Source organism: Pinus tabuliformis, chromosome 8, assembly GCF_031772625.1.
Source record: "Pinus tabuliformis cultivar Carrire ecotype Pingquan chromosome 8, CPIR1, whole genome shotgun sequence".
Taxonomy (NCBI): domain Eukaryota; kingdom Viridiplantae; phylum Streptophyta; class Pinopsida; order Pinales; family Pinaceae; genus Pinus; species Pinus tabuliformis.
In genome coordinates this window covers 36,811,864-36,837,590 of record NC_142294.1, presented here as the reverse complement: position 1 = coordinate 36,837,590, position 25,727 = coordinate 36,811,864, and the positions used below count along the sequence as shown (strand labels likewise).

Sequence of the window (25,727 nt, the reverse complement as noted above, 5' to 3'; positions counted from 1 at the left end):
CCCGTTTCAATCTCCTCTGGTCACAGAGAAGCAGTTCAAAATGAACTTTTAGTGATCGATTTTGGAATACAAAATGAGCTCCAAATCTGTCACGTAGCAATTGTTCCAGCCCCTGTGCAGTTGTCCTACCCTTGAGCATTTAGGAATGCCCAGTATCATGCGGAACAACACTCACAAGGCGAGATTGCGGGTGATCTCATCCATGCTTTAGGAGTCATGTTCTAGGAGAAGGGATGCTTTAGGAGTTGCTGTTGAGAAAATAACTCCATGAGGTAAGGAAAATATGAGTAGGTGGATCCCTGGATGCTGCGGTAAAGAAGGCGTCTGAAAGTCATGTTGACCTGTAAAGGATAGTTAAGAGACCCATAATGGTAGGGATGGGCCCTCTAAAGGAATGATAAGTTGTCTTATGACAGCATTCAAAGATGAAGCCATCTCCGCCAAAAGAATGCTTAACATCCATACCTCATTGAAGCAAACCAAATTCTGATGATTATAATGAATGAAGTGTAACCATGAAAAATTAAAAACATTCTACAGAGCACAGGCCCTGTGCTCAATCGTTCATATTCCTTCTACCATTTCCTTTCTTGAACAGAAAGTGTAATGTGAGATAAAAAATATGCAACTGTGAGCATACCTTCACCAAGAAACATCAATTATCTACAGTTCCTACCTGTCAATCGTTCCAGAATGTATGGTCATCACAGAAAACTTGGGAACTCCTGAATAATAGAAACTTGTATGTGACATCAACGGGCATTTTAATTCATATACTTGATTTGTAATCTTTCTCTGAGTCGTTCAACAGAATTACCGCTGTTAACATTTTTCTTAACTCAAGATGATTGCTGTCTCAGATCTTGAATTACTTCTCAAGATGACTGGTGTCCTGGATCTTGAATTACTTCAATAACAGAATTAAAATTCTGAACTTGTAGCAGTCACATATATAGCTGGAAAATATAAACAACAGAAACAAACTAACTTTTCAAGTACACATAAAATTCTGTTCTTCAAATCAGCTTATTGTAAATGATCAAAACTCATAAGGACACCTCAAAACTGAGGTTTTCAGCCTTCTAGACACTCAGATTTGCACTAGATCTGCTTGCTGTTCACTTAGATTTGCTAGATCTGTTTGCTTATCATTCAGATTTGCTAGATCTGACTGCTGGATATGAATGTGAGTACTTTAAATTCTTTTTCAACCTTTAGATCTAAATATCAACATGCATAAGTAACTAAAATAAACTGTAAAATACTCAAACACATCAGGACACAAGATTTACCCTGGGGAAACCCAATAAGGGAGAAAACCCCAACAAAGACCTTCTTACTTTATTGTGTTGAAAAGTGTAACTAGGTTCGGTCTTCATAATGAGATGTAATTGTGATTTTATGTAAAAGATGTAAAGAAGAAAAATAAAATTATTGTAATGCTTGCCTCATGGGTTTCATGAGCAAGAGATTTTATTTTTAGTTAAGTCTCCCATTGTGATCCCTTACGGATTTTATCATCTAGTCATAGAAGTCTAAAGAGTCATTGTCATGTATTGAAGGCATGTTTCTAGTCCTCACTCAAGTCGGCCCACAATGAAAGCAACAATACTAGAAAGATGATGTCGGCCTATTCCAGTGATCATGTCGGCCTAATAACCATGGACAAACCACTATATATAGCAGTGCTCGGCCTCATTTGGAAAACAACAATTCGGTCAAGCAAGTCTAAAATAACCAAGTGCGAAAATCATCTTAGAAGGAGCCTTAACATCAACGAAGGAAGAGGAAGGGATACTGAAGATAGTGACATCATTGTGGGACTATTTTTGGGCTAGTCTACCCTCACACGTGCGAAGATTGTAGATCTGAAGTTTGCAAAGGGAGGCGGAAGATTGCAGTCATATAAGGGTGATCTAGGTTGAGTGAAGACTTCGTTGAAGGAAGCTGAGTAGAAAGAGTCTCCCTCCAAAAGGAGATTATTCAAGGATCAAAATTGATCTAGGGTTTCTGTTGCGAAGCAAAAAGTTGCAGACCTACAATTTTGAAGGAAGCCGAGAAGAGGAAGAAGAAGAGCAACGTTGACCTAAGGGTGAAGAGGAGGCTTGTGACTTGGTCTTGGAAGGGCTCTAGTGTCAAGGGTCTTTGTCATGGTCTTGGTATTCATCAATTGAAGTTTCTATAAGAAGAATTGTTTGGGTTTTCCTCTCAAAGAGTGAGAGGTTTTGGCCCTGGTTGACAACCTATATATTGTGTCTCTTTATTGTTCATGAATTGGTAATTGTCTTGATGAAAAGAACACAATAATAACATAAGAAAGAGAATATCATAATCAAGAAGTAAAAAGGCACTCACAAGCAATTATCAAAGTAGAGAAATCACCTATCTATTGATGCCCTAGATTTCTCAACATATTTCTCTTGAACAAATTTGCAGGTACAAAACATTTCTTGAGGGCGCTACAATGCAGTTCGTTGGGAGAGAGGACGACTGGAGATAAATGAAGCCTTAACTGGCTTGAAACTTCTTGCTTGCAGCGTTGCAAGTGCAAATGACTTAGATCAACTCGCCTTGAGTCAAAGATGTCAGATTTGAAGCAACCTGGACTAGATCTGAGCTTGTATGAAGTAGATTTGAAGATTACTTCAGCGCACTGCAGAAATTTGATAGAATGAGGTCGTGGCACTTTAGCAGTGTAGATGCCTACCTTAAAGCCTGAATCTAACCGAGTGTTCTATGGATCTAGGAATGCCCTTGTCTTAGCTTCCAGATCCAACTGGAATCAACTTGATTGGACCTCTGTAGCTCAAGTTAAGCTCACTTTCACAACTCGCCCCAGAAAACTTGTGTGCTGATGAAAAACTGCAGAAAATGAACTTGTGTAGCGAATTGCTTTATCTTGGTCCTTTTATCATTTCTCTTGGCTAGAATGGAGCACCCATATCTAATTTTGGATTGACATTGGATAAGCTTCATGATACTTCTAGAAGACTCCATGAGAGGGGTAACAACTTAAGTTGTTCTCCCTAGACACAAGTGGTTCGCTGGGAGAGAGGACGACTGGAGACAAATGAAGCCTGAACTGACTTGAAACTTCTTGCATGCAGCCTTGCAGGTGCAAATGACTTAGATCAACTCGCCTTGAGCCAAAGATGTTAGATCTGAAGCAATTCGGACTAGATCTGAGCTTGTATGAAGTTGATCTGAAGATTACTTGAGCGCATTGCAGAAATTTGATAGAATCAGGTCGTGTCACTTTAGCAGTGTAGATGCCTGCCTTAAAGCTTGAATCTGACTAAGCGTTCTATGGATCTAGGAATGCCCTTGTCTTAGCTTCCAGATCCAACTGGAATCACCTTGATTGGACCTCTGTAGCTCAAGTTATGCTCACTTTTGTAACTCGCCCCAGAAAACCTGTGTGCTGATGAAAAACTGCAGAAAATGAACTTGTGTAGCGAATTGCTTTCTCTTGGTCCTTTTATCATTTCTCTTGGCTAGAATGGAGCGCCCAGATCTAATCTTGGATTGACATTGGATAAGCTTCATGATCCTTCTAGAAGACTCCATGAGAGAGGGGTTGACAACTTAAGTTGTTCTCCCTAGACATAGTCACACAAGTGCGCCCCCCCCTTCTAATTTTACATTGACACCTTTAATATAATAATGCCTTTATAAGCTTAGGCAAACTTAGGCTTTTAGCCTTTACATTTAACATCTCAACTAGTCACTAGGACTAGGTGTTTACATGACAAAACTTTTACATGAATTTTGGCTTTTACAAACATTTTATATAGATATTTTTATCACTATAGATATTTCAACCAGCATGGTCCATTCACCTGCAATTACATTTAAGTGCTTAAGTTCAAGATAGCAATAAGAAGAAGGTCTTTTCCATGTGATCATTTAGTACTACAACTTGGACACTTGTTGGAGTATAAGCCTAGGAGGGGCTAGGTCCTAGGTAGTCACATCACAACAAGCCAAGGAGTCCATCACACATGCCATTACTAGCTCACAGGACTTCTTCATTCGTCCTGACTCTTGCTAGACTGAGTCTTGATTGTTGCTGAAAGAGCTCACAAGACATTGCCTTGGATTTTGCACATGGCTCACAAGGCATCCACTAGCAGCTCCTTCATCCTAGCTCTTGTCAAAGGCTTCTACCTTCACCTTGACTATTGCAGTGACTCAAAGGATTTATTGATTCTCCAAATCTTGCTTGGCTAGCCTCAGGGTGGCCATTTAAGGTCTCTCATTGGATAATGACTTCCAATGCTGCTATTTTTATCAACCGCTACAGACGAGGATCAATAGACAGCCACAGTCCAGAATGCACTCAACAGTAGTCATGAATTGCAATGCCATTAACAGATGAGAACTTATATCTTAAGCTAGAATGGGTAATGAATTAGGGACGGAACCAATGTTGCACGAAGCGGGGACGCTGAAGCGTCATTTTCCAAAAATCTAGGAAGCGAAGGGTTTGCTATATATATATATATATTTTATATTTTTTTGCATTTATACTCAAAACAAACATCCCAAATACCAAATTAATTGTAGAAGACATGAAAACATGCATATTTTTGCATAAATCAAGATAGATATGGCATCCATGATTCCATTGTAGTTACTAGTATGTACATCAACCATCTATATTCTAGCAATTACAAACATACATCAAATTTTTAAGCATATTATAAAACATAAAACATTTAAGCATATTATAAAACATAAAACATAGAGCATATTATGATTTATCTAGCAAGTGAGCAACTGTCAACATTTGTCATGTCCAAAATTCAAATAATAATGTTTACAAAATATGTCACTTGGTCACCGCCAAGACAAAAAAGGTTCAAATTCACAAGCCTACAAGTCTAATGATTAATCTATGACAAAAGTAGTAAATTGTGAATATATCTACTAATCTCTCCTCCTTCCACCACGAAGAGAACATGGCGGCGGGCCTCCACGTGGTGGCAATGAAGAAGATGGTGCCTGTGGAAGTTGTGGCAGTGGCACTAAAACTGATGAAGACGAACCCCCTGCTGTTGGTGTTGAACCATGAAACCAAGGAACCAGATGGGGGTGGGGGTGGCATATCAACACGATCATCATCATCCTGGAATCACTCAAAAAATTCATGCAAAAAAAAAACACTAGTTAACAAAAAAATTAAAAACATGAATTAGAGAAATGCTTTATAAGGAAAATTCTTACCACAATGGACATACCTAGATAAGAGCATCCTCTAATTGCTCTAATCGCAATACTCCATCCTCCAAATTGGGCTCCTCTGGATTCTTGCCCCAAATCAACAAGTCTTTATTAGTCTTTGCATCTTCACGATAATGGGACAACAATCGCAAGTTGTAATGAACATAAACCAAGCTCTCTGCCTGGTCTAAACTCAACTTGTTCCTTTTAACACTGTGGACAAAAGAATAAGAGCTCCAACACCTCTTTGTAGAAGAAGTGTTTACCACCTGTGATAGCGCCCGCAATGCCAAAGTCTGTAGAAGTGGAGTAGCCCCTCGATGCATGTTCCACCACACAAGAGAAGAAAAGTCTCTCGATCTCCAATTGCATGCATGCTCCCAAATGGACCAGTGTTAAGCGTATAGTTGCTCAATTGTCTCCGTACCATGGCAGCCTCCTCCTCATCAGGGATTAATTTACTCAATGCAGCCATATATTTTTTGTGAACCTCTTGATCTTGGTGTGGTTTTCTCCTGCTCCCCCCCCCCGCAGTTGCTGGTGTTGAAAGCCATGATGGATGATAGTATTTAGGTGTCAAAACATATGCTAATGCATGCAATGGAACATTTAGCATTTCCCATCGGTTTTCCACCTCTGCACGAATATAATTGTTCAAGTTGATATCTCTAGGCTCAACAATGTCTTTAATATGCCCCAACATGCTATCCATTTGCTCATACACCTCCCCAATTATTGGTCGATCTGAATCTCCAAACTTGATCATGTAATAAATTGGTTTGGTGAATTGCAAAACATATTTAACCTGTGACCAAAAGTAAATGTCAAGAACAGTGTCCTTGACTGCATTAGCACCATCTCTATCAGTGTTAATTTCATCCCATGATTCAGCACACACCAAATTAGTTAAAGCTTGTCTCACCTTCACTCGCCGCCTAAAGGTGAGGTAATAACTGGCAAATCTTGTCTTTGCAAGTTTAAGCAACTACAACTTGGAGTAAGTGCCATAGAAGTAGTTTACCCTTGTATGCCTTGTGATGAATTTAATGAGTTGCTTCCCTCTCCTGTAAAGCTCAGTAATCCACCACATTCTTTGTGCTTCACAATATCATGCATCAAAAGGTTCAATGTGTGAACCAGGCACCTAGACCAAAAGATGTATGGATGAGTATGCTCAATAATTTTTCCTGCTGCCTTACAATTTGCTGCATTATCTGTGATCACTTGAACCACATTATTCGGACCAACATTTTTGATTGATTGCAGTAGGAGATCTGCAATGTTTTGTGCAGATGCATTGATGGAGGAGGAGTCATGACATGTAATAAATACTGCACCATTAGCAGAAACACCAAGAACATTTATCAAATGTTGGTTTTTAATATTTGTCCATCCATCTGATACAATGGATACCCCCAAATCTACCCACTCATTTGTAAAATGTGTCAAAGCTCTTTGAACCTTAGCTTTTTCTCTTTCTAATAACACTGTTCTAGCTTTCTCATAGTTGGGGGCCTTGTATCCTTTTGGTGCTTCATTGATGGCCTTTACCATTTCATGCCAATAGGGAGAGCGAAACACGTTGAATGGTACACAACAAGCACAAAGAAAACGGACTATCTTTCCATCCACATCATCCCTCCCAGCAACATTAAGGAAATACCCTATTGTTCTTCTACCTCCAAAGCTTCCAGAAGTACCATGAGGAGATGAGCTACCAAATCTAGAGGTTGCACTTGATTCAGAATGAGTTTTTTGTTTCTTGTTTTTTTGTTGTGCAGCCTCCTCTATTTGGATGTATTTTCTTCTTTGTTCAGATGAAATGTTTGGGCAAATTTGTATCCCCACAGGACCCTTTTTATCATCACTGTCCAGCACCCCACAAAGATGCCTCCTCACACAGGTATATGAACCACTAAATGGTTTTACTCCATGACAACCATGAGGGCACAAAAAATTGTAGCTTGCATCACCCTTTCCTCCTTCAAGTTTGGTCACATAGTTCCACAAGGGTGTTAATGCAGCGTTCCCCTTCCTCTTCAAACCCTTCCTCCTCATCATACATTGGGTCACTCGTATTGGGACCACTGTCCTCTTGTGCTTCTTCCTTTCTATTCCTACTCCCCCTTGCCATCATTAAAACCAAAAGTGGAATGAATATGATACATAGAAGCCAAAAGAACACCATCTTGGAATATGGATATAGGTGGTGGACAACCTGCAAGTAAAGGAGCAAGTAGAAACAATGGGAAAGAGTAGGAGAGGGAGGAGAAAAATACAAAAATAATGTCAAAAAAATAAGGGAGTTTGGGGTTTGAACTTACCTCTTTAGCTCTTGTAGATGAAGTCCTCCAAGCTCCTTCGCCTTCTCCTAGCTCCTCCTCCTTCACTCCTCCAAGCTCTCCTCTTTTCTCCTCTCCTCTCCTCTCTTCTCTTCTCCAACTCTCATAAACTCAAAGTGAGCAAATGACGAATGAATGGGGGCTTTATTTCCTTCAATCTTCACCCTAACCTCACCCTAACCCAAGGTGGAACCACCCCCAATCTGCAAACTCACCTAAAATAAAAAAGAAAGATTTTCTAAGTAGCGTGGCACACTTTTCGGAAGTGTGCACGGAACCGTACGATTCACCCTCCGAAGCACCGCGCTTCGTACAGTCGAAGTGCCGTACGAAACGCGATTCGGAGATTTCGAAACGCGTTTCAGAGGGACGCTTCCGGAATTTCCAGGAAGTGTCAATATCAGTCCGAAACGCGTTTCGAAATTTCGGAACCGTGCTTCCGGAGCCGCTTCCTAGATGCATCCGTATGGACCGCGCTTCGGGCATTAGATCTGGGGGGTGGACGTTTCCTGCAACATTGGTTGGAATCACTGCCAAACATTCTAAAACAATCAATGATAATTTTATGAATTTTTTTTTTCTCTGTAAATGCTAATTCTATTAAAAAAAGTGAAAAAATATGTACAATGAGGTCAGGTTCTCAGAGGAGGCCTAAGCCAGTCCTCAGCCAGAAAAATAGGGATATTACAATTCAACCCTACATCCAGAATTACAATGCAGACTTCAAAAATTTTGCTATGGTTCCTGACATACTGACTAAATTTACCAGACCTATAATCTTCATGACCTGCATTGACTAACAGTACAAAAAAGCCCCCGGCATAATCATATGTAAGACAAAAAGAGAAGTCTGGGTTTGCAGTTCTTACTGCCTGAAGCTTGAGAATAAACCAGTTATCTACCGCTAACTTCAGACTCAAAACCATAAAAACAAAATTACAAAACATATGAGCTAGAGAGCCACCCGGCAAGGAGCTGTGCTCAATCGGCATGTTTTGGCAAAGCTGGCGTGTCCTTTTCTTGGCTGGTAGAGGCCAGCCAAGTCACGAGACCGTCTTCGTCCAGAACCGGCGCGCCATCCGGATGAGTAACCAGGTGCAGAACTCCAAGATCTCGTTGAGATGGCCCGCAGACTAAAACGTCTTCCTGTAATGGAACCGGCTGCTGAGGCACTTCCGGAGCAGGGGCATCCTCTTGCATATGGTCCACATGATAAACTCGTCCCGATAGGTCCCCGAGCAGAATACTGTCATCTTGAGAAGGAGCGGAAACAGAAGGAGCCGAACTAGACGAATTGCCCTCCTCTTCAGAGACAAATACTGTGAAATTGATTGTCACGATAGGCCTATTGAGCTGACTCTGGAAAGAAAACCTGGAGGTCTGATAAGAATTGTTCGGATGAAACCTATCCTGATCCAACGACGGAGACGAGGGCGGAGCTGAGGCAATAGGAGCGACAATCTGAGGCGCAGGTCGTGAAAGACTTCCTCTATTTCCTGAGTGACTTCCCCTGCGCGGGATTCCTCGTCTGCGCGGCATGGTTGCAAGGGCAGAGAAACAGGGAGAACAATTGAGATAGAGCAGACCAGGAGAAGTGAGAGCTCTAAAAATCTCAGAGCGTCTCCAGCACCGATCAAACAGCCAAACCCAAATGACAATACAGCAAAATTGAGGCGACTTAGCCTCATAATACCCTGAGACATTAATGGCGTTGCGCGGATCCATGTCCCTGAGCCAGAGTGTTATCAGAGCCACCATGCTCGAAATGAATTCGAGCCAACTTCGAGGCTGCGGCAAAATTAAATCTCCCACCTTGAACTTGTTAAATCCACCTACGGCCTGTACCATGCAGTCCGCCGGCCTGCCATCCGTTAGGCCAGCTGTCTGTCTGGCGTAATTCTTCATTAATTGCTGGAAGGATCACCCGCATCCGGGTGATAATGTTATGAATTTAAGTAAAAGGATAGAAAGGATAATTTAAAGAATAACGTCAACTTTCACTTTCATGGGCACTTAGGTGGGCCTAGAAACTTCTAAAAAAGCTCATAAACATCACTGGAAACGGCTGAAATGCCTTGGAAATGCTGCCATCCATACCATATGATGTTTCTAGATTTGAAAACATATGGTATGGTTGATGGTGTTTCATATCCATTTTGATGTTGTGGGAACTAAGACATAGCTAAAATAGGCATTTTCTGCAACTCAGAAGAATGGTCCTCAGGAGCCATAGATTTGTCGTCCAATGATATTTTATGGCTGGAAAACCGTTACATTGTGCAAGAGATCAATCTTCATAGATGAGCATGTTACTAAATGACTATTAATTTCCAAATTCTCTTAGTTTTGGAGCAGGCTAGGACTTTATGTTCTCTGTTGATTATGTTATATTAACATATTAAATGTGGCTCAACTTGTGTAAATTTGGACTTGAAGATCTGGTAGGAGATTTGCCTTTCAATTTTTTATTGTTGTTAATTTTTAATATTTACATTTTTCTGTAAATTCATTTTCCTGTACTCTCTAACTTAACATGTTCAATATGGAGATATCACTGCCATTGTTTAGTGAAGCTTAACTCTTGTTTTGGCTAGTGTTTAAGGCAAGCTATATTCTATTTGTTATTTTAATATTGATTTTCATTTTGTAGATAAGTTCTGCTATCGTTGTATACTACAGTGGTCTGAAGTGCTTTCCAACCAACAACATAAGACCTTTTCACATCTGCCTTGCCCTCTTTGCAAGGTATGTAACTTTTCCTTCTACTTTTTGATCTAATTATAATGGATATATCATTCTTTTCAGCAATACAATCAGGTGGGGTGCCAATTCAAAGTCTTTGTCTGGTTTTAGATATGTGTACCAAGCTGAAAATATAGATAGCTCTAACTACAATACACTTCTACAACTTAGGATGAGCTATTAGATGAATAAATGTCTGATATCATTATTCCAAGCGTGTAAAATAGCATTGAGGTTACGGATTGTGTTCTTCAATGTTATTAATATCGTTTTGGAGAAATATACATTGAGGGTCAAGAAAGTTATTGTAAACATTAGGTAAATATTGGAAATTATTGGCAAACTTGGATCTGAAAAACTATGAAATATTGGAGCAAATTGGCAACTTGAAATCTCGAGAAATTGGAAATGCTGGGAGAAATTGGAGATATTGGCAGCACTATTTGCTTTTTTTTTTTTAAAGAAAAAATTCTACACTAAATTGGTATTACACTTTTATAGTACTTGGTCCTATCACAGTGGTGGGGTGAAATGTTGGTATACCTCCACGCTTGATGATCAAACAAGAATAGGGGACCCCTCTTAGATTAAAAATGGCAATTTCCCCTTTCCACTTTACTCCAAATACATCAAAAAACTAACAGCTTTAAGATTGTTAAGGGTTGTGATGTACATCCAAACCATATTCCCAATGAACTTTCCAAATCCAAGTTACTTCTATTAAATTATGACAGAAAAGGCATTACAAGCCATAGAAACATTTATTTGTCCAAAATGATTATCTATCCTAGACATCATATAACAGTTTCTGCTAATTAAATGAGGTGACAAGACAATAAAAAAACATAAAATTTGTGAACTGGATTTCTCTAACCAAGGGTTCTGCTATTGCACAGAAATATTTTTTCCCCAAAGAACTCAAAGCATCTGTGTAACTATTGGGAAGCAGGTCTGTATCACTGTTTTAACTTCCTTGCACTTCTGAGTTGGTGCATACCAACTGGAGGGGAGCATCTGTGTTTCAACTATGAGCTCCTGGAATATGCCTCCTCAAATCTGCAATGAAGATTGCTGATCTACAATAAAATACTTAGAAAAATCTGCATGCACTTTATCAAATTAGAAGTAGTCAACTTAAGATTTATGATTATGTAACGAACAAAGTTCGTATATGCAGCTGACAGATTCAGAATATCTGAAATATAAAAGTATCCATCATAGGATAATATATATGTGTGTGTGTGTGTTTCAATATATAAGAGATATGAGACGATGTTTGATTACAAATGAGGGCCACTTATATACCTAGGCAGATGTCCCGTCATGAACAGTGATATCCTTAGAGACATGCCTCTTCATAACTAATTAGTATTAAATTAATCATTATTACTATTGATTATTATTTTTATATATTTTATTCATAACATTGCCTTCCCCTTTAGAAAAGCTTTGTCCTCAAAGCTTATTGATGAGAAAGCTTAATATCTTATTTTATTTTCCAATGTCTCTTCATGTCCGTAACTTGTGGAACTACCATCCTTGATGATAAAAGACGATATGAACTCTTGATTGTGGTACAAAATTGTCGTACTGTAAAACTATCTAACCATCCAATATGAATCTTCTGTGGAATCTTGCTATTACTGAAATTTGAGATGAATTGTTATCACAAAACTTGATTATGGTGACTTAGACGTTCTTGGGAACATAAGTCACTTGTTTCTGGTTTGGGTATACAAACTGGGTGATATATCTGCTTTTATAATTTGGATGATGATAAGGAGTTCTTGTGAGTTGATCTTCCCTTAATCTATTTGTGGTGATTTCTTGGTTTATAACTTTATTGAAGGTATCTGATTTCTTTAAGGTATAGATGTTATGCTCTTAACCTGCAAAAAGATACCCAAATACAGAATATGCGAAGAAAGATACCCAGAACATAGAATAGTGAGAGACAACAACATATATTTTATTATTCAGAAAGCAATGTTCACTGGCCTCTTCGAGGGGGCAATCTCCAATAGAGCAGAGCTCGATTCAAAAATAAGACACGATGCTCCTCGCAGGGAGTCTTTATCCTTTATATATGACTCATACATGCAATACCATGGGTTTTATTAATACCATCTATCTAATGCTACGGCCCATTTGCAACTAACTGTGGTCCTGTCATTAATTGCGGGTTAACCACTTACAATTATTAATATGGGCTTTATTGACTCTTGACTATGACTCGATCCCATTACATAAATAAGGGGGTTAGGGTGGGACCCTAACATGCCCTCTCCCTTAAGACTAGCCTTGTCCTCAAGGCTGAAGCTGCGGAAACTGCTGAAGAATAGTGGCTGGTTCCCAAGTTGCATTTTCCGGAGAGGTGTCTTTCCACTTGACGAGGACTTCCCTAATCTTGCGGCCTCGCAGGTGCCTGTCTCGTGTGTCTAGGACCTGTTCAGGTTGGAGTCAGATTGACCCTTCTTCATCCAATTCAGGGAGACTGGTTTGAATTCTGCAATTGTTCCCAATCACTTTCTTGAGGCATGAGACAATGGAAAACTGGATGGATTTTTGCAGTAGGTGGCAAAGCCAACTTGTAAGCCACTTCTCCAATGTGCTGAAGTACTTGATATGGTCTGTAGAATTTTGGAGATAGTTTCTGACAACCCTTGTCTTTGAGTGATGTTTGCTTATATGGTTGCAGCCTCAAAAAGACCTGATCCCCTTCTTGAAATTGGCGCTCTGAGCGATGCTGGTCTACCTATTGCTTCATGCGGTTTTGAGCTTGATGAAGATTCTCTCTAAGATGGGCGAGCATGGTTGCACGGTGTTGTAGGAGTTGATCCACTGCTTGTACCTTTGAGCACCCCTTGATATAAGAAGTAGGGGAAGGAGGGAGTTGACCATATACTGCTTCATAGGGAGTCATTTTGGTGGTGGCATGATAGTTGGTGTTATACCACCATTCAGCCAGAGGTAACCACTGTACCCAAAGATGTTGCTTTTCTGAAGTGAAACACCTAAGGTAGGTTTCCAGACATTTGTTGACGGCTTCAGTTTGACCATCTGTTTGTGGATGATAGGAAGTAATGAGTTTTAGTTGAGTGCCTTGTAGCCTGAAGAGTTCCTGCCAAAAATTACTGGTGAAGATCGGGTCGTGATCAGACACAATAGAAGTGGGCATGCCATGCAATTTGAAGATCTGATCCATGAAAGATTGAGCGACCAAAGTCGGTGTAAATGGGTGGGGTAGGGCGCAGAAATGAGCATACTTCGAAAGTCTGTCCACAACCACCATGATGACTGACTTGATTCCTGACTTTGGAAGACCTGTAATGAAATCCATAGAAACCTCCATCCATATTGATGCCGGGATGGGCAACGGTTGTAATATGCCTGGTGCATTGACGGTCTCCCCTTTGTGGCGTTGACAGACATCACATTCTGCTACGAAAGTAAGGATGTCCTTTTTCATGCTTGTCCAAAAAAATGATCTTCTAGTGTGAGCATACGTCTTCTGAAAGCCTGAATGTCCTGCAATGGGGGATGAGTGCAATTCTGCCAAAATGCGACTTTTGAGGGTGGATGTTGGTGATATTACGACTCTGTCCCTGTAGCGAAGGATCTCATCCTGCCACGAGTAGCCCTTGGTGGAATTTGGATCCGCCTGCAATTGAGAAATGAGTTGGGAGAGCCCGGGATGTGAAAACCATTCCCTGCGAGCCTCTTCAATCCATTCTGGAATGGGAAGGGAAATTGCTAGCAGGGTACTTTCCTCCTCAAATTGGTGAGATAATGCATTTGCTACCCTATTGTCTTGCCCTTTCTTGTAAATGATCTCATAATCATATCCCAGCATTTTGGCGAGCCATTTATTTTGTTGTGGAGAGGATAGGCGTTGCTCCAAAAAATATTTAAGACTGTGATGGTCTGTGCGGATTTGGAAACGTCGCCCCAATAAGGTCGCCAGGTCTCTACTGCATGTAAGATGGCCATCATTTCCTTCTCGTAGGTAGATTGGCCTAGATTCTTCCCACTTAGTTGTTGGCTTATTAAGACCGTCCCAATACCCGTACCCGAAGCATCACATTCAATGACAAAAGATTTGGTGAAATCAGGTAGTGCTAAGACTGGAGTGGAACACATGGCATTTTTGAGAGCTGTAAAGGCCTGTTGTGCGTCCTCATTCCAGAAGAATGAATTTGAATGAATTTTTCTTCAGGAGTTGAGTGAGGGGCTTCGCTATGCGACCATAATTGCGGACAAATTTGCGATAATAGCCTGTGAGACCCAAAAATCCTCTCAGGCTCTTCAAGGTCCTAGGTTGAGACCAATCCTGCATTGCCTGGATCTTTTTGGGGTCCACCTTGACACCTTCACACCCCACAATGTGGCCCAAATACTCAACTTCTTCCATGCCAAACGAACACTTGGACATCTTAACAAATAATTTATGCTGGCGGAGTAGTTGCAAGAGTAGATCTACATGCTGAAGATGTGTGGCCCAAGTGCAACTATAGATGAGGATGTCATCGAAGAAGACAAGGACAAATTTCCTGAGATATGGTTTGAGAAGGTGGTTCATAAGGCTCTGAAAAGTAGATGGGGCATTACAAAGACCGAATGGCATGACCAGGAACTCATAATGACCTTCATGAGTTCGGAAAACAGTCTTTGGAATGTCGACTTCCTTCATGCGAATTTGGTGGTAGCCTGAGCGAAGATCCAGCTTAGTGAAGAATTGAGCCCCATTGAGTTCATCCAGCAAATCATCAACCACCGGGATGGGAAATTTATCTTTGATTGTCAACTTATTAAGGGCCCTGAAGTCTGGACACATCCGCCACTCCCCATCTTTCTTGAGCACCATGACCACCGGTGATGAATAAGGACTAACGCTGGGACGAATGGCACCTGCTTCCAAAAGTTCCTTGATTATTTTTTCTATTTCATTCTTTTGGGTGAACGAATATCTGTATGGGCGCACATTTGGGGGTTGGGCCCCTGGAACCAAGGTGATGCTATGATCATGTTCCCCTCTCGAGGGTGGAAGCTCATGAGGCTTGTCAAAGACCGGTAGATGGTTATTTAAAATCTGTTGCATCTCAGGATGAATCGGTAGAGACTTGGTTGCGGCTGCCTGGATGGCATTAAATTGAGCTATAACTCCATGATGGCCATTTTTTAGCAATTTTTCCATCCTATGCGAGTTGATGATAGAGGGAGCTCCCACCTGGAGTCCACGGAGGGTATGTGTGGAGTTGTTCTGCTTAAAACTCATATATAACTCCTGGAAATCCATTGTGATTGGCCCAAGAGTGCGGAGCCATTCAGCGCCGAGGACAATGTCGCACCCTCCCATGTGTATGGCAAACGTGTGGGTCTTCAACTGATAATCCCCCATTTGAAGTTTGACATTTTCACAGCGGCCTTTACATTTCATTGTGCCCCCATTCGCAATTTGGACTTGGAAGTTAGAAACTGCTCGTACAAAACAATGCACTGCTTCTGCGACTTTTTGATGGATGAAATTATGTGTACTTCTACTATCAATCAAGACTACTACTGGGCGATGTTTAATAAAACCTCTGATTTTGAGAGTTTGAGGTGAAGAAATCCTTGCCAAAGCATGCAGTGAAATAACTGGTTCGTCAGGGACATTGTCCTTTTGGTTGTCCTCTTCTATCGCCTCATGTTCCTCAAGTGGTGGATCTTCCTCCGATGAGCTGTAGTCAGTGGCATCCATTTGAAAAAATTTGGGCTCCTTGCATTTATGACCTGGGGAGTATTTTTCATCACAGTAGTAACATAATCCTTGCTTTATTCTTTCGGCCATTTCTGCAGGTGACACCTTTTGGACCTTAAGTGTTTGAGTCGTGTTGTGAGCCTGTGGGGGGCGACCCTTAGCGGAGAAACTTGGGCGACTGTACTGGGCTGCTAACGCACGTTCCACGTTACGAGCTACCTTGCAAGCCTCCGTCCATGTGGGAGGGTGGTGCAATAGGACTTGGGCTTTTATGGCTTCTTTAAGACCGCTGATAAAACATTCCGTGTAGAACACATATGAGAGACCCCTAGTGCGGAAGGCTAAGGCTTCAAAGGCTATAATATATTCATCCACTGTGCCAGTTTGTCGGAGCTTAGTAAGACGACCCAAAAAAGAAGATTCCTGGTCAAAGTGGTTTGTAAGAGCTTTTTTGAAGTTGGTCCAAGCCAAAAAAGATCCATTGCAACGTTGATGCCATTCCCACCATTGCCACCTTTCATTGTCCAAGTACATGCTCCCCACCATAAGCTGAGTCTCATTATCTAAGATGTTATTCAGATTGAAATACTGCTCCATTTGTGCTATCCATGCTGCCGGGTGAGAACCGTCAAATTTATGCATATCCAACTTGGGAGGTCGCTGACGGGATTGTTGGTGGGTGCCCCAGACGTGAGGAGAGTGGCTAGACTCACCCTCACTGTGTCCATTGCCATTATACGCCTCCTCATGGGCTTTCTCCTTGCCTTTCGACATTAGGCTAGATAGTTTGTCAAGTTGACTTTGGATGGATTGCAAGGTTAGTTCAAGTTTGTCAATCCTCTCATTGGCCATAGCTTGAGCTCTAGTTTCTACCATGCACCGATCAGATGTTCTTGAGATTTGGGACCGCCGATTTTTTTTTTTTCAGTAAGAATTGAATGGTACCACCGTGCTCAGCTCGTCGTCCTGATTCTGATGGGCTAGATCACCAATAAGCGCCCTGGGAGATCTCAGACCTTTTTTTTTTTATTCCTCCTGAAAACTCCTAACGGAGTTTTACTCCTTCCTTATGAATACTGCAGTCGCCAAATGTCAATGCTGCCAAAAGTCCTGCAAAAATTATGCCCCGGTATAGGAACCCCACACAACTACTCAGATTTGGTGGATCTGAGAGATCTGAATGGTGGATCGGATAGCTCTGGGCGACGGAACAGACTGCTGCTGCGGATTTGATGGATCTAATAGATCGGAATGGCTGGTCTGCTAACTCGGAACTGCGGGACTGATGTCTGCTGCTGCTGCACCCCTTTGCACGAGCGGATCTGGCAGAGATGATGCGTGATCCCAAGATAGAAAAGGGAACTATGGTCTCGAGGAGTGTCAGGTGCTACAGATCGCAATATACATAAGGGTCTGACAGTAGTACTCGGCCCAATGTTTCAGGGCTCTAACTAAGGAGGATCAACCGTACCCTTAGCCGTACAACCCGACTACCTTATCGTACGGGCAAGTAATCTCTCCGAGTGCTGTTCTCGGTGTACTGTAGTAGCAAGACGGCCGACGGTTTATCTATGGCGAGGTTGCGGAGGAGCTAAGGGGCTTCCGATATACCTAGAAGGTACTTGGAAGACAGTCCGTATGCGGTTCTGTCTAATGCGCTACTACTCGAAGGGGTACCCACAGGGGTTACAAGGGAGTCCAACAAGCGTGATCACCTCTTGTATTTCCTACGTGCATGCCTCCCCAAATCCGTAGGTTTATGCGCTCAACGACAGATCCCGTGGTTTAAAGACGCCGGAACACGTCTCTAGCCAATTTTTTTTTTTTTGCTAAGAAATGGAGATCCCACCGGCCCTGGAAAGTGCTCTGATACCACTTTTTATGCTCTTAACCTGCAAAAAGATACCCAAATACAGAATATGCGAAGAAAGATACCCAGAACATAGAATAGTGAGAGACAACAGCAGATATTTTATTATTCAGAAAGCAATGTTCACTGGCCTCTTCGAGGGGGCAACCTCCAATAGAGCAGAGCTCGATTCAGAAATAAGACACGATGCTCCTCGCAGGGAGTCTCTATCCTTTATATATGACTCATGCATGCAATACAATGGATCAATACCATGGGTTTTATTAATACCATCTATCTAATACTACGACCCATTTGCAACTAACTGTGGTCCCGTCATTAATTGCGGGTTAACCACTTACAATTATTAATATGGGCTTTATTGACTCTTGACTATGACTCGATCCCATTACATAAATAAGGGGGTTAGGGTGGGACCCTAACAATAGAGGTCGCTTAATTAATTTCGAAATCTTCACTTGAAATTTTTGTTGCTTGAACTGCAAATTTTGAGTTCGTCTTTACTTCAACTAGTTTATCTTCTTCTTGAGTTGTGATATTGACTGGATCGATATTCATTCCTTTATCTTCAACTTGGACTGTTACAAATGGAGACTTCAATACTTCTTGAGTAAGTTGTTCTGAATTGCTTTTTAGCGGCTTCTTGTCACTTTTAAGCTTTTTTATTTGTGGTTTATAAAAACATATTAAAGTTACTTTATGAAAAAAAAACTAATATTTATATAATAATATTAAAAATGTAATAATAATAATAATATAATATATATGAAATATGTTTTGAGAAGAAAATGGATAAAGCCCAATAGTATCACTTACACACGCTGAAATGACGTTTGACAATGATAAAGTTTTGAGGACAAAGCTTTTTGAAGAGAGGGGCAATGTTATGAATATGATTTATATAAAAATAAAATAAATATAAATAAATAAATAATAATCATAATCATAATTAATTAATGAAGAGGCATGTCTCTAAGGACATGGCCATTCATGAAAGGGCACCTGCCTAGGTATATAAGCGGGCCCTCATTGTAACATTCAACAATCCTTATACATTCATCTTATTAATAAAAAATATTATTTACAATACATTGTGTATTTTACATTTTAAAGTACAACAAGCTACAATTTTTGTTGCTACACTTTATCTCATAAAGTTAATTTATTTTCTCAAGTCACTTTAGAATATTCTCCCACATGCTAAGCCCAAGCCAATGTGGAAGACAGTTATCCTAGTGGTTGAATGGAGAGAGATGCAATAGCTTAAATCTTGGAAATATGCACTAGTGTCAACCCGTTTAGCTGATGTAGGATGGTAGCCCCATGTTTATTCCAACATTGTCATGACTTCATTTAACACTAAATCTATTTTCATCTCATGTGTTGGTTGATTGATGGCCCATAAAAGATGATTCTGCGAAACAATACAATTGTAGAAGCAACCTTTTCATAACAAATTTATGAGAGAATCAAGGTGTTGACAACCTCTCGTTGTTGTTGGAAACACTGAGAGGGGGGGTAAATCAAAGTTTCACTTTTCTTTACAATTTAGTATCAAAAGCATTAACCAATAACATCACATCAAGAGATACACAAGAATTATATGAACAATTTATTTATATTACAATGGAAGCTACAACTTTTGGTTTACTAGTTACAACTAGAAGGGCTACAACCCCAAGATATTTACCAGTCACTACTGGAAGGAGCTACACCCACTAGTTTACCAACATCTATTGGAAGGAGGCGACAACCTCCTAAAGGAATCTACAACATCCTTCCCTAGCACTACCCTGCCACCCTATAAAATAAAAGATAAAACAAAAGCCTCGTGGGGTCCCATATTAGGGACAATGACCCAAATGCAACAATATGCAATCACTGTTATCTTTGCTTGAAAATATTCCACTTCCGGTACTGCTTTAGTAAGTTGCCACTGTAATTCTGTCCTCTAATGCAATAGTTTGATTCTAGTTCATACCTCCAAACAACTACTTCCACAGGCAAAAACCAATGTGCCGTTGGTCTTCCTTATGACCAACTTGTTACCAACCACTAGTGGGTGACACCCATAGGAGACTTTTTTCTCGTAGATTTGTTGTCAATCGGCAACCAACAACCCCTTGCAGCCACCATATAGCTCGATGTGCTGCTATTCTCTGCCACCTGAGCCAACCATTATGTGCCCTAGCCCATTTGTATGATCGTATGTTTGAAGGCTGGCCTTCCAACCTCGAAGGTTGTAAAAATTTCTCATTTCCCACCCCGGTTTTCAGTTTCACCTTATTTCTCCAAAATAGTTAAATGCCCTTTCCCATATCCATACATTCAACAATTGAAAAATAAATTTTGCTGAAAACACAAATTCTGGAAATTTTACAGAATGCTGGAAAATGCAGAAATAAAAAAAATCAGCAGGTACAAACAACCATTTAACACATTTAAACACAGTAATTTTTGGTCAAGGTGACCCTGGAAAAACCCCCTACAACTCTTGGAGAAAACCAGTTCGAGAGCTCCTTATTTCTGAAAAATGCTTTTTACAGTGAGAAATATTCAGCAAAAAATCAGCAAGTAAACTTTTACAACTTATCTCGTTTTCCGTGCCTCACAGCCAACTGGAAAAACTTGCAAACAGCAAAATCTGAACAGCAATAAATGCTGTACGTCCTCGATTTCTGTGCCAATTTTCAGCCTTAAATTCTGCTGTACGACTTGCCTAGAAAATCGTGCAAGCTGCCAGAAATTCTGCTGTACGATTTCCTCGATTTCTGTGCCGAAAACTGCTGTACGGCCTCCTTGAAAATCTGCTGTACGACCTCCTTGAAAATTGTGCCAGCAAACTCAGATTTCTGCTCCTCGATTTCTGTGCAAACTGCTGTACGACCTCCTTGAAAATCGTGCCCAAAAATCTGCCTTTCATTGTATGCTAACTCAGCTGTACGGACTTGCTGGAATGCTGCCTTGGAATGTGTGCCAAGCTGCTGCCTCCTTCTCCTCTCTGTCCAGAAATCTCCCTTGCTCTCTTGCTCTCCTTCTCCCAATCTGCTCATGAAAGAATGAATGACCTTTTCTTCCTTTTCCTCCTTTAATCTAACCCTAAGTGACTTTTGGGTGATCCCTAAATCCAATGGCTGAAATAGATTGAGATCTAGGGCTGAGATTAAATGCTCATTTAAATCTCACTTTCTATTTTTTAATTCACCCCACTTTAATAAAGACCCACTGAGTCATTTATTTCCAAAGTCACTTTTCCTTTCTAATTTTACATTGACTTTATTAAAGTCACTTTAAAATTAGACTTTAGTAACTTTATCACTTAAAGTCACTTTTAAATTAGATTTGACTTTATAAAAATTATAAAGTCACTTTAGGAGAAAAATTAAATTCTTTTGGACACTTTTCCCTAGGCCAAAGATCAAAGCCTTAGGGAACCACCTGTTCTTCGGTACCAAATTTCAACAAAGGTATGGCTTTCATTATGTAATTGGGTTTTTTGTTTACTTATCATGGACACATCTGGACAAAAATTAGTGGGGAGATTCGACAAAAAGAATGGGCTTGGTCTATACTCTTGTCCAACTTGGTGGTTAGTCTTCTATCCTAGTTTCGTGGGATCTCCTTTATTGGCTACTAGCTTTAGGAGTGGCACTACATGGGAAACCCTGATTTTGACTATGTGGTCCCACTTCCCGACACCACATACATCACTCCCCTCCTCTCATTATAGCCCCTTTTCACATATTTCCTATCCGGGTCCCCATTTGTCCATTGGGTCCACAAGGAGTTAGCTTCCCCCTCCCCTTATACACACTTTGGGTCGGGCCTTGAACGATGCCCTAGAGGTTGATGCAACTAAAAGAAAGTTAAAAGCATATTTTGGCCACTTGCAATAGGAAATGTACCATAAAATGCAAAAGATGGTCGGGACTCGGGACATAAAATTTAACATGTGGGAAAAAGCCAGACATGAGCTCTACCCCTATCAATATGGCCATCACCCTAGTTCTTAGGGCCCCTTATGTGAGCCCCCTGCATCATTAAGGAACCCATGATTGTCCCAACTCGTGGTGGGCAATGAAATGCCTAACCTTAAGGGGGTAATCACTGCTATATCTTATGTATCATGCTCTCATATCCTGGAGCCCCGAGCAGTTAAAAGAAAGAAAAATCAATAAAAGGCAAAAGGCATGTGAAGGAGGGTGGAAAAACAAAGGCCTCGAGTAACTCATGTACTACGATTGCTCCCTCTTACATTTATACACCCATTTTTGGGCTTCCCTCATTATATAGCTACCCATGTACCATGGCATGTGGCTTGGAGCCTTCCCTATTGCCCCACTCTGTTCCATCATTATTTCACGACACTTACCATTTGGCGAATGTACCATGAACCTGTCATTCCCTTAGAGGTTGAAACCACCTAATGGTGTCCTTGAGTAACTTCCCTCTTGAGCCCGGGGAAACTTGTACATTCTAAAGCCCCTTATGGAAGGGCATTCTACTCTGTAGTGCCCACTTGGTTCCTTGATTTGTAAGCTCATTTACTCAATTGCACTAATGAATTGTTGTACTGGAAGGTGAGGAAACACATTGGATCTTATACATGATTGCAGGTGGGTCTTCGCCTTGGGTTTGGCCTCCCTATATGGGATCCAAGCCCTCCAGAGGATCATGATGGCACTTTTAGGGTGAGCGTTGAGAGCCATGGGCCTCCTCCACAGCAAATCATTGATTGCCACGCCATGGGATCCTTTACCACCACCCTTGACTTGCTCATGCCCCACTCATGTAGAGATGATGATTCACGTGGACCACATTGCCTAGCTGGCCACATGTTTGTACTAGAGACTTGGTATTTGAACCAAGGCTCAGGTGGGGTTTTGTCTCACCTAGGGAGACATGGGAGGGCTTGTATCATCATTCTAGTCCTCATGGATGGAGTATCGACATGTTGATTAAGTGAGAGACCAAGGAGACCATTCACTGTGCCCCCAAACTAAGGTGCCAACCCCTTGGTCATCATCTTGGGAGCCCTCCTCTTCAATTTGGCACATGGAGGACTTGTTTGGGCCTTCCAATGACCCATTTGCACTATTGTTCTATCATTTCAGCCCTCTTGAGAGTCTTGTCATTCATCTTTGGAGATATTTGGTGTGCTTGTCACCAATTAGATAATTATTTTGCACGTTAGAGTCATTTTTAAGGGCTCATTAGGCTAATTTAACTAATTTGAATTGTTAGAAGCTCATATAAATACAAGTGAGGGCTCATTTGTAACTCATCATCGCTCGGGATTTTCGCTAGCTCTTCTTGAGAATTTCGACCTGCAATTTGTGAAGTGATTTGGATGAGAATAAATGCATTTTGACATTTGGAAAACTTCTATCTTTTCTTGGAGCTTCTTGTTGCAATGTTGTGGATGGATATATTCTTCATTGTCTTGTAAGTGTATTTTAATGCTATATTTCTGAAATAATGATTGTCTAATGCATGGAATTTCTTTCTTATGGTTATTATTGTGCCCTAATTCATGAGAAATTGTTTTAGGCCTTGATGCGATTGGAAAATTTTGCATGTCTTGCTCATAAAGATGATGAATGAATGAATGTTGCTAGGGTATCATTTGCATCCTTGAAAGTCCATAATATTTGCCATCGAAGTATAAATGTCTAAAGTTGTCATGTCGCTGCATTGATAGATAGTGAAGTTGCTGCTTTAGGCCTCCTTGAAGAGTGAAGTTGACAAAGTTGGGATCATTTTGAATTCAATCTTCATAATAGTTAGGCACTTGTCTTAAATCCTAGTTTGATCACATCAATTTTCTTCTTTTCTTCCCCTCTCCCATTTTCAACCCTAACCCTAGAGGGTCTCCTAGGGCCTAGTGCGAATTGCATTAGGGTGGTCATCTTGAGGTGCAAATTGGCAAGCTATTGCATTGGGGTTTTCTCTAAGTGCCCTCCAATTTTGAAGCGATTCCCATGGCTCGATTTTGAGATATTCCAAGCCCTAGCTCCACTATCATTCTTCTACCCTAGGTTTCTTGGTTAGTGGCTTTTCAAGGGTCGTTTACACTTTAAAACTCAAAGGAAGTTCATCTTTCGTTGACCCTTCTTCTCATCCTTGCTTGACCTAGTCATATTGTTGATGATCATCCTGAACCCTAGGCCTTGCTTGGATCCTGTCTCTCTTGTGGTCCCAAACCTTTGCATGCTTGTTATCTCACAAACCTTAAGAGAGGTCCTTTCCCTTTTCTAGGAATCCTTGATCTAGGTATATTCCTTGTGTTGAATACACTTTCACCTAGATCTAGGCCTCCTATCCGTAAGCCTTTTTTGGAGAGCCCTTCTCTTGCTTTAAAAGCAAGCAAGCCATTATTTGAGCCTCTCCTTTGAACGGGCTTTGGAAATCACATTGTACATTGTTATTGACCTCATCATTCTGGTGATTTCCTTAATATCGAGACTCCTCCCATCGGTGAAATTCTGTAAAGAGAAGGGGACATTGACTGAGGTGATAGTGGGCCCTTGTCCTGTTGTTGTCACTTGGGTTGTTAAATTTTCTTAGGGCTATATTGTTCTTTGATTTAGATAATTGATTTTTTTCATTTGCATATTAAATTCACCCCACAACATCATATCATTATTCAGTTTTACAACATTATTCAGCAACATGTGCAATTATATAGAAAGAACAACATCATCATCTATGCAATGGAACATAAAGGAACAAAAGAAGAAAAGCATTCACACATGGAGACACCAAGATTGGTCGAAGATGAGGGCAAAACTGTTAAATTTGGCAACTAGGGCCAAACTCCACCTTGGACAGCTCATGTGATGCAACTGATATTTTTTTTGGATTCCTCTTTCCAAGAGGTGTAGGATTGATCTAAAGATCATTTCATTCTAAGATGTACAAATGGAATTATGAATTTATTTCTTCCATGGACAAATTGTCAAGGTCGGCCAGCAAACTAATGTAGACTCAGAAGCCCAAAAGACATGTCTCTTCACCCTCAACGTTGCATATAAATAGAAAGAGCATCTACCTCATTTCGACATCATTCATCACTCATATATCTCTCTCTCTCCTCATCTGATTGGGTGTACGGATTTTTGGGTAGTCTCTCTCCTCCACATTTGTGAAGGACAGTCTGTGATTTTCTGTTTCATGCATTGACCAAATTACAGAAGGTTTGACAAATGTTGACCGTGCAACAGTTGACCTTGTTTGACTGCGATTTTCTTGGAGAAAATTCTGTTTGGGCAGACCACATTTATGGGCACAGATTTCAAGGCACTATGAACTGTTTGACCAGCGTTGACCATAGGTTTGACTCTGCATTGGCCGAGTTTGATTAATTTTTGCGGGACTGTTTTGGGCTGATTCAGACTGTCCTTGGAGGCCGAATTGATTGGGTTTGACCGCGCTAATTTGGAGGTGTAATTCTGCCAAGTTGACCAACGTTGACTTTCTGGTTAGGGCATCCTGTTCACTACAATTTCACTGGACAAATTTGACTGCGACTGAGCAAGTGAATTTTGTATATTGTACTCTCTCTCTCTATTGAACTTTTGAAGAATAATAAGAAGAATTGATCAAATGGTTTCCCCACATTGGGGTTTGTCCCTGGCATGCACCACATCTTGTGTCCTCTTGTCTCGATTTGTCTTCTGCTTTTTATATATGTTCTATTTGCATTTACTATCATGTTAATGTGATTACTAATTTGGAAATTGATATTGGGCTAATCAGAAAAATTGAAGTAAATTGATCTTAAGCATATAACATATCATTGTAATCTACA

General features: G+C 40.7%; 1 protein-coding gene across 4 annotated transcripts in view; it reads left to right on the top strand.

Moving 5' to 3' along the window:
• The window catches only part of LOC149234007 (RING/U-box superfamily protein), a 125,415-nt gene that overhangs the window by 15,356 nt on the left and 84,332 nt on the right, over positions 1-25,727 (top strand). For all 4 annotated transcript variants that reach the window (XM_089371707.1, XM_089371706.1, XM_089371705.1 and 1 more), the window contains one exon: positions 10,216-10,310. In XM_089371707.1, the coding sequence (XP_089227833.1) occupies positions 10,216-10,310 (95 nt within the window). The remainder of the gene's footprint in view (positions 1-10,215; positions 10,311-25,727) is intronic.